At 49.4% G+C, this 10,349-nt stretch overlaps 1 protein-coding gene across 1 annotated transcript in view; it reads right to left on the reverse strand.

Annotated features, from left to right (window-relative positions):
- Window positions 1–9,536, reverse strand: part of LOC119354408 (protein GRIP-like) — a 26,052-nt gene extending 16,516 nt beyond the window's left edge. The window contains exons 1-3 of the mRNA XM_037621142.1: window positions 8,826–9,536; window positions 7,783–7,898; window positions 7,308–7,477 (exon numbers count right to left, since the gene is read on the reverse strand). Coding sequence (XP_037477039.1) covers window positions 7,308–7,477; window positions 7,783–7,898; window positions 8,826–9,339 — 800 coding nt within the window. The 5' untranslated portion in view covers window positions 9,340–9,536. The remainder of the gene's footprint in view (window positions 1–7,307; window positions 7,478–7,782; window positions 7,899–8,825) is intronic.
- Between the last annotated feature and the right edge of the window lie 813 nt (window positions 9,537–10,349).

The raw sequence follows: 10,349 nt of genomic DNA on the forward strand, positions 1-10,349 counted from the left end.
AATGCAAAGCGTATGCAATAGCTTGCAATTGAAGAAGTGTAATACTAAAAAAATGATAATCCAAATCCGCGTCTTGAGAGTGTCGTCGTAGCATGAAGAGTCTTCAAAACCTGTCGAGTCACCAAAGGGGATAACGAAGAGATGGCACATCAGAGGAAGACACCCCATCGATAGAAGATACAAGAGAAGTATCAAGAGAAGATGGGTTGATGAAAGAAGATGGCACATCAAGAGAATGAAGCATTGCTTAAAGAATCATGGCCCATGAAAACCGATAGCGAAAGAAGCACGGCGGCAAGAGAATGGGCTTAGATCAACAATGCAAAGAGAGGCCACAGAAATCCTAGAGAGGACAATGGCCAGAAAAAGGCTGACGGACATAGGTATGGTGGACTCACATGACATGAGAAACACAATATCAACGGATTTGATGGACGCAACAGAAAATAAACTAAAAACTAGAAAGCTAGGAAGCACACACTAGATGAAGACGACGAAGCCATTGTGTTAGCAAAAGAGATTATGAAGGAAGTCGTGCATGTAAGATGCCGACAAAGAGGAGCAAGCAGAGATGCATGAGTGCTACGAGGTTTAGCAGCAGCCAGCGCAGACAAGCATGCTGCAGCAGCAGCCAATATAGTAGGAGATAGCAGCAGCCACGCACACAGAAGCAAAAGCAGGAGAGGAACACCTGCACGGCTGCATGAGCGGACGCACGCGAGTGAGAAGCGGCTGCACACGGGAAAATGCGTGCAGAAAGCAGCGGCTGATGAATCGGGATGGTGGTCGTCACGCGGCGGCGACAGTCTTCGCGGGAGGGCCGATCGTCCCGGTGGCAGACTTGGAGAGCAGCCAGCGCGAGCACAGGAGCCCTGCACGGGGACGACGTTGACCGAGGTGGCGGCGATCTTTAGGGCGATGGGATCCTGCGCAACGGTATTGACTGATCCAACCCGATCTCTGGAGGGTGCCAAACCAGCCTGATCTGGAGGCAGCATTGACCAGGGAGGACCCGGGCAGGGCACGTGAAGGAGGAAGGGCAGCGCGAGATGTCCAGAGGAAGATGGCGGCATGGCGAGGGGAGGCAGCGTCCGGCCAAGAGGGGGTTGGTGGAGGCGCAAGATTAGATCGGATCAGCACGAGTTGCGCGTGCGGAAAAAAAAAACCTAAAGCTCTAATACCATGTTAGGAAAGCAACTTAACTTTATTGAAGGCCCAAGGGGCATATATATATTACACGTGACTTGAGGTGCAAGAAAACTAAACATAAACTAATAAGGACTCCTAGACCAATACTAATACTCCTTAACACCACCGAATAGGGATTAATCGGCCAACATTTTGAACAATGGCTGATTGTGCAAGAGTACCAGATATGAACATGTGACACGTAATATACCCCCCCCCCTCCCCAAACGCACACACAAGAACAAAAGTGGAATGTGTTGTTAACTTTGCAAGATGGTATGTGCATAAATATTGCCAGCTGTGTGGGGTCCACTTTAGTCCCAAATATTCCACCCACGGTGCATCCTGCGCAGCATGCACTGCCACTGTTCTTCTCTCCCTGCCCTGACCATCTTATCACAGGACACGGTGCTTGTATTGTCGTACAGTTGCTCCGTGCAATCATCTCTACCTCCTGCTGTTCTCTCGATGATAACGAGGCCTGCTGGGCCAGGGTCAGGTGGCAAATGGCACCAGATATAGAGTGCATATTGACTATTCAGTTTTCTTGAAAACAGAGAGCAGAGCGTGGAGCCATGGGAAGTGATAGGGAGCTAGAGAAGAATGACGAGTAGTGGTGAGCTGGGCGAAATGGAATTGCGGAGGACAGGTGAAGCTAAGTGTTGTGTTTACATGGCGAAAGGAGAAGAAGGGTGGCCTCGTTGCAAGCGGTCATGCAGCGCGTACATGTCCCAGCAGAAGCTCTTTTGGGAGTAGACAGTGGCGTGCTTCAAGGACACGTAGAGCATGCATGCTGACTCACGCTGCAGCGCCGACGGCAAACAGAGTTACGAGGTGGCGGCAAGCTCATCCTGTTCGACATTCAGGCCATGCTCCCCCGCTTCATCGTCCTCTACATGCTAAGGCACTAGAAAGTTTTATTAGCTAGCTGTGGTTTCTGTTTGTTAAGAGTTATATATATTTACCAGTGTACCCCTTTGTATTTTCCCCGTTCTATATATACTGGCCTATGGCCACCTGGAAATACAAGTTGCTATTTCCCTAACATGGTATTAGAGCCTAGTTTTTTTCCCTTCCAGGTCACAACTCGTGTCTCTGGTCGATCTTGTACTGCTTACCCTCGATCCAAATTCTCACGCCACCGCCTTCTTGCCCATGCCTTCCCGTTTCCTTCTCCAAGACACAACCGTCGTACTGTCCTAAATCAGCTAGATTGACCACTTCTCTCCGCATACGTTTGCAGCCTCCGCATAGTCCTCCGCCGATGCGCCGATCTCAACCTCGTCCGCCGTCCCGCCCTTCGCCTATCTGCCGTCGCCTTCGCCTGGTCCGCCAGCATCCTGTCGTCCATCGTCGGCTTCTCGTGTGTGAGGCTGTTGTTCCGTGCATTCGCCTCGTCCGCCGGCTTCCGCATGCATGCTACTGCCCCGTGTACGACGGCGCAGGCTGCTACTGCTCTATTGTGGCTTGCTGGCCATGCTACTGGTTGCTACAAGCCAATACCTGCTGCTACTAACTGTTGTTCATGGTATAGTGTCTGATTCGAAGTGCACGGATTGTTTCCTATTTCGGTTCAGCCAGCCGCCGCCTGTCCTCCTCCATCGAGCAGTCTGCCCAGGCTATTGTGTTCTGTTCGGTTGGATCGACTGATTACAAATAAAAGTAAGTAAAAAGAGAGAAGAGAGAAAAGGTGCAATGTCTTCATTGGGCACGGTTTCCCTCCTTGTTGCCCGCTGATTTTTGACGGTGTTCCCTACACTAATCATGTCTCGCACATGCGCCGCCTCTCAATGCTTGGTGCTTGTCCGCCTGTGACGTCGTCCCCTTTGGCGTCTTTCGTAGGTTGTGCTAGTCGCTCTACAGCGACTTCTACATAAGGTCATGGTGGTCGCTCTTTGCGACCTCCACACATGGTGATTGTCGCTCTACCTCGACTCCTCTCGCGACTTCAACGGCATTTTTGGTGCATCTCGCTCCATCGACTACGCCTCACACACGCGCCTTCCCTTGGCCCTTGGTGCTTGTCTACATGCGACCTCGTCTCATGCACCGGCTTCTGCATAAGATACTGGTCATGCTAAACCGCCTCCTCCAGCGGCCTCCACAGGAGGCGGTGGCCACTCCTTTGTTGATGTTGCTACGTTGACTACGCCGGTTCTGTCCTTCAGTGAGCAGAAGATTGTGCGACTTCGCGGCCAGCTGACTGCCTCCGGCTCTCCATTATCAAGTGCCTCTACGTCAACATCCTCATATGAGCCCCTGACTGAGCAGGAGGTTGCGCGACTTTGATGCATGCTAGTTGCATCTTCCGATTCTCCATTGACAAGTTCTGCTCATTCTTCTAGCGACTCTTCTGGCATTATGAGACCACCTTGTACACAGGCAGGTACATATGTGTGGATTCTTGATATTAGAGCATCTTTCCATATGACTCAAGATTGTTATGTGGACCAGCCCATGTTAGGAAAGAGTCTTGTCAGTTTAGAGATTCTATTAGAGTTTGAATAGATTTCCGGCTTGTTGGCCAGAGTCTTGTCTATTATATTAAGGAGTCGACCCTTTGTTGTTTACTTTTATCTACTTTTCAGTAATTAGGGTTAGGTCAGTATTAGTTCTTCCAATTTGGTATCAGATCCATCTATGATGGCGGACAATGAAATTGAGATCGAGGTTGTGGAGCTGATGAACATCATCACAAAGCAATTGGAGGCCTTAGCACTCCAACGAGCGGAGGATCAGGCGCTCCTTGCCGACATGGTGCAGCTCTTGACGGGACTCAAGCAACGGCTGTCTGTCGTGCCCCCATCTCCAGATTCCACGACTGCAGCAGCCGCCCATGACGCCACCTCCGCAAGCCCGGCCCTCCTCCCCAATGATGACTCGACTCTGGTGCTCCCCCTCACCAACACCTCTGGTGTCTCCTTCTCCAGCGGGAGAAATCGCCGCCATCGCTGCCACCGGACTTCCACCAGCCGGGCAGATTGTCCACCCCCACCACCCCCTCACTTTTGTTGCCAACCAACATCAGCCGCCAGCACCCTTTTCCCACCAACAGCAATCTCCTTACTCGCCACAGCCACCCCTAATATCAATCTGGGCCACCTGGCACCCTCACCCTACAGCCCAAATCCCACCCCCAATGTTGCCACCCACCTACCTGCAGCCGCCCTACCATCACCAGCGGCAGCAGATTTTCACCGCCACCTCTACCGCCTTCATGTCTCCACCCGTGAACCGATTTCATACGCCGCTATGGCCGCACCCCCCTACACAACCCATCTATGGATCCACCCCGCCCATCACCTCCCTTCCGCCTCTACCTAACAATCACCTCGGCTCAGGTTCCGGTTCTGGCGTTCGCTTCCACAAGCTCAACTTCCCTATGTATGATGGTTCGGTCGATCCTCTTGGTTGGATCTATATGTGTGAGCGGTTTTTCCGTGGACAGCGCACGGCCGAAGCTGACAAGGTCTATGCGCCATCTACTTCTAATGTGCCATCTTCCTCGAAGCGCTAACATTGCTGTTCTTGAGCCGACTTCTTATCGTGATGTTGTTCTTCCTCGTCTCAGCCAACTTATCGCTTGTGTGCTCATCCGCTTCCGCATGTAGACCGCCTTAGTTTTCCAAGCGCTAACGTTGTTGTTCTTGAGCAGACTTCTTATCATGATGTTGTTCATCCCGAATGGCAGTTTGCGATGGCCAAGGAGATTGATGCTATTGAGCGCACCATTACATGGGATTTTGTTTCTCTTCTTTCACATGTTCATTCCATCACTTGTAAGTGGGCCTACAAGGTTAAGACTCGCTCTAATGATTCTCTTAAGTGTTCATTACATGTTCTTTCAGCGCGAGCATGGTCGTGATTGCACGAGACTTCTCATGTGGCCCATATGACCACTGTTCGCACACTTCTTGTTGTGGCCTCTATTCGCCATGGGTCTGTGACTCAGCTTGATGTTAAGAATGTCTTTCTTGTTGGCGTCGCCTCTCCTCGCAGCGCCGCTTCTTCTTCTACCTCAAGCTCTCTCTTCTATGGTTTGTCACAAGAACACATGTGACCAGGGAACACACGCACACACCTCACTTGGAGACTGCTAGCTTTGCTTATATCTCCCGATGAGAGCATAGGCGCTACATCTTTTCCCTCAGCCCACTCGGTCTCTCTTTCATTTACTCAATGCAACATATATACACAGGAGATGGCCACACGCACGCCTATCCCAACCGCCACACTCGGCCACCATACCACGTACGAGCATGTCCAGCTAACTAATCCCTGGATTCTCTCCTTTATCTAGTATGACCCAGCTGCCCAACAAACAGCTCATGCATGCACTAAGCCACTAACTAATCTATGCATGCAACTAACTAATAGTAGTAGCTTTGCATGTGTAGCGTGAATCACATCTCAGACGTCGTACACAGCCACAGCTCCTAGCGGCATGACTCAACTATATGCATGAAACAAAATATGATGAAAACTAAATAACAAGGTTAACTCTAACAATCACCCCCTTAACCTGTTCCGCTATGAATTCCAAGGGGGGTTAGAGTTATATATATTTAGTCGTGTACCCTTTTGTATTTTCCCCGTTCTATAAAGGGTTTTTTGAAGGGGGGCCTTGGCGCCTGTGAAGCTGTTGCCTTGTGACCATGAGGTCACAGGTTCGAGTCCTGGAAACAGCCTCTTACAGAAATGTAGGGAAAAGTTGCATGCTAAAGACCCCAAGTGGTCAGACTCTTCCCCAGACCCTGCGCAAGCAGGGTTAAGTGCGCCGGGTTGCCCTTTTTTGTAAGGGGTTTTCTGCATATTGTACCACACTTGTACGTGTATATATACTGGCCTAGGGCCACCCCGAAATACAAGTTGCTACTTCCCTAACACCGTTTATCTGAATCCAGATTGACTCAGTTTACCATCATGTCAATTACCACCACTAAACACTACTCCCTCCGTCCCATAATATAAGATCATTTTGCAAGCTAACATAGTTTGCAAAACAATCTTATATTGTCGGACGGAAGGAGTAACTGTAAGCTAGGCTGCTTGCTCCATCAGTCTAGCGTGTTCCTTTCTTGTTTTGCTGCGTGATGTAGGTGACAACCCAACCTCCCAAATCCAGGGTAGGAGAGGATATTGACTGCAGCAACCAAATTTGGAAGCACCAAAGGATCCGAGACTGTCATCAACAGAGGGGAGTAGCCCCGCTCATCGCCAATGACCAATTCTTCTCCAAATCCAGCCTGCCAGAAAACATCGCCACGCCACCTCCACAGATTAATGGACTCTCACCAGTGGCTTCTCTTTCCCTGGATCACCTCGTGTGCAGGCTTGCTTGGTGCCTGACATCGTGGCGGTGCCGAGAGCAGCAGATTTGGAAGGTGAGCTTATCGACCTCAAGTGCATTTTACTCTTTAAAAGATAGAATCTTATCTAACTACGCAAGCTGGGCGGGTTGGGCGCTAATTATTTCTTCACTGAGTTTGTTCACAAAGTAAAGTAAAAATTGGTGGCGACTGATCCACCAGTGTGGTGGCTGGGCCAGTAGGTCAACAAAGTTTCGTCGTGCCTATAACTAGCAGTTGAATGGCATCTCTAGTAGTTGGGAGGTTTTACTTGGTTTATGGTGGGGCGGCTCTATATAAGAAAGGTTGCAACATTATTAGTCTTGTTTACGGATGCAAGCTGGGCGTGTTGGGCTGATCCACCCATATTAGTTGCTTCACTAATTTAAGAGTTTTGTGCACAAAGTGAAGTAAAAATTGAGTGGGAACTGATCCCCCAGTTGAGTGAACTGGGCCAGTAGGTCAACTCGGTCTCATTCCTAACCTCATATCTAGAAGTTGAAAAGGCATTTACAGTAGTTAGGAGGTTCTAAGGCAGTGGGGCTCTGTATAAGAGGTTGCCATATTGTGACTGAGATTAAGCAAAAGATAGATCAAGTACATTACCCAAGTCCCTCAAATCCCTGCTACATCTCTGCCCTTTAGCTAGCTATATATTCTAAATTGTACATCATTAAATAGATGGCCCCCTCTCCATCTGGCGGCTAGCACCGTTGTACCTTAAGTCATGTACACGACAACATTGTACAGTGAGACCAGTACATTACTCACTTGTTGTTCACAGTCCGCAGTTGCTGTCTTTCAGCATCCATTGCCCGTAAAGCATCACTAGCCTGGTGACGAGCACGTTCCAGTTCCTGTTGTGCCACTAGCTGTAGAGAAGCAGTTTCCATAGCCTTCTGATTAATCTCATTAAACCGAGCTTCCAGATCATCTTTTTCCTGTTAAGAAAGAAAACCGTGTCACGAATGAACAAGAAACAACAACTCATGGTTATATTATCTCGAAACCAACTCATAGTTCTAGCACGTGGATAGCTAACTTCCATGCCCCTGTCCATGGCGAGTTCTTTGGTGATATTCCAGTCCATATATCTCTTCAGGGGCGTCATTAAAAAAATCAAAAATTATAACTCGCGCAAATTCTTGAGCAGACATCGAGTGATTTCCAAACTGAATGCATAAATTTTAGAAAGTGATGCAACCACTATTCTCAAGTTAATGTACAGAAAGCTTGAAGTGGTTACCTTCTGTATATCTTGTATACGGTTTTTCGCACGCTTGTGAAGCCTCTGGAACTTAGTATCCAACTCAACATATTTGTCATCTCGTTCCTTTAGTTCTTTTTCAATCTTCAGTTGAGCTACATACATGGGAATGAATGATGATTTGGATTCTATAAAAAAGGGAAATGTGCAACGACAGGAAGCAAAAAAGCGCTGGCCACATTACACATAAAAAGGTGCATTCTGATCAAGCAAAAAAGGTCCAGAAGTCGATATTGCCATTATTCAGAGAAGCATAATAATCTCAAGCTAAATGGTTTAAACAAGTTTGGAAAACTGGAGCAGGAAAAACTAGCCTAAATGATAACGCCCACACGTGTGGCACTTATCAACATGGCCCAAACGCAGTCGATGCCGTTCGATCCATTTGCACGAATATTGAAGCAGTTGCCATCTGGGTCGAGAGCCACGTAAGCACCCAGCGTCATGTGGGCGTTATCATTTAGTGCCACGTGTGGGCGCTCCTCGCCCGAACGTGTAGGTGAAACTGCTCTTCGCCCACATGACACTCGCATGATAGATGGCAACTACAGTTGTGCACATTTGGCAAGTAGTTAATCACACACGGCAACTATGGTTGACCATACATGAAAACTATGGTTTAACCACACGTGGCAACTCCAATTAGTTACACAATGTGCATATGTGGCAACTAGTTAATCAAACACGACAACTATAGTTGACCATACATGGCAACTATGGTTTGACCACACGTGGCAACTCCAATTAGTTACACATGACAACTATATTTAATGATACATGGCAGACATGGCAACTATAGTTAATTACACATGGCAACTAAAGTTGATTACACACGCATTCCCGCTCACAGGGTGGGGGTGAGCAGTTGCCACAAGGTCGTGTGGGCCGCCATAGCTGCGCCCGAATGTGTGGGCAGTTTTAATGCTCGCCCACAGAACTAGAAGAATCGGGCCGATCAACCACGGCATTCCAAGTTCCGCAACCAGACCAATATCAAAGCGTCGGGGAGGGTAGCAACTAACCTTGGTTGAGCTTCGCCGTGAGCTCCTGAACCTTGTCGTCCGCCTCGGCGTAGGACATATTGACGTGCTCGAGGGCCGCCTCCGCAACCTTCTGCGTCTGTTTTTGCTCTTGAACCTCCTTGCTAAGCCTTTCGACCTGCTCCTTCAAGCTCCTAACGAGCTCGGAGTCATCCTCGTCTTCCCTCCCACTGCCTATTCCCACCTCGGCGCTATTCGCCAGCTGCTGAGCACCGGCGATCTGGGACTTGAGGTACTCGTTCTGGATGCTGAGCTCCGTGACCGTCCGCTCGAGCTCTTCGCGTGTCCGTTCCGCCTCGTTCTCACTCGCCCCTTGGTCTTCTCCCGCTACCGCGTCAGTGTCTGCCCTCTCTTCGACCACCGGCGCCGCACTCTCTTCTTGCGACGGATCACACGCCACCTGTTCCGGAGCCGGTGGTGTGGTGCCCTCTTCGGGATCCATCCTTTGCGAGCCGGATCTGGTTTTGCCCCGCCCGCGGGGTCGAGGTCGGGGCATCGGGTGGGATCGGAGAGGCTGACCGTCGAGGTACTGGACTGGATTGGCGAAAGGTGGACTAGATTAGGGTTTACGAGCGAAGCGAAACCCCGGTCTCCAATGGCCCGGTTGAGGCAGGGGAGATTGGCGGGTTCGCCGTTGGTGGCGAAGTGGGATTGTGGGAAGGAAAGTGTTGTCCTGGAACGGAGATGGGAGTCTCAGCCGCGCCACGGTGCTGACGTGTGGGGCCCCCGGGGCCAGAAGAGAGTGGTGAATAAAAGGGCAATGACCGGCGCCACCGCGCCAACGGTGCCCTCGGAAACCGTCGGACTGGCTCACGCATAGGGGCGAGTTTGGTTGCCTGCATCGAGCCCAATCAAGTCTGTGTGATGCAACATTTTTTGAAGGTGGGTTATTTTTCTTTTTGAAAGTTGAAGATGGGTGTAACATCCATGATGTGGTTATATCTCTCACGTGTCGAGGCACGACTTAGAGACATAACCGCATGATGATTTAGTCGCAAGTGGGGTAATCTTCACACAATTCCATGTATTGAATAAGAATGGGATAAAGAGTTGGCTTACAATCACCATTTCACACAAATAACAAGTTAAACATACATCATCGAGAATACAATTAAGGTCCGATTACGGAACCAAAATAAAAGAAGACAACCTCAAATGCTAGATTCTCGATCGTCCCAACTGGGGTCCACTACTGATCAACCGGAAAAGACACGAAATAACGACCAAAACCTTCATCGAGCTCCCACTTGAGCTTGGTAGCAACACCTGCACTGGTATCATCGGCACCTGCAAACTGTTTGGAGGTATCCGTGAGTTACGAGGACTCAGCAATCTCACACCCGCGAGATCAAGACTATTTAAGCTTATGTATAGGAGAAGGTAGTGGGGTGGAGCTGCAGTAAGCACTAAGCATATATGGTGGCTAACATACACAAATAAGAGCGATAAGAGAAGCAACGCAACAGTCGAGAAGCTAGAAGTGATCAAAAAGTGATCCTGAAACTA

This window comes from Triticum dicoccoides, chromosome 2A (genome assembly GCF_002162155.2).
Source record: "Triticum dicoccoides isolate Atlit2015 ecotype Zavitan chromosome 2A, WEW_v2.0, whole genome shotgun sequence".
Classification (NCBI taxonomy): domain Eukaryota; kingdom Viridiplantae; phylum Streptophyta; class Magnoliopsida; order Poales; family Poaceae; genus Triticum; species Triticum dicoccoides.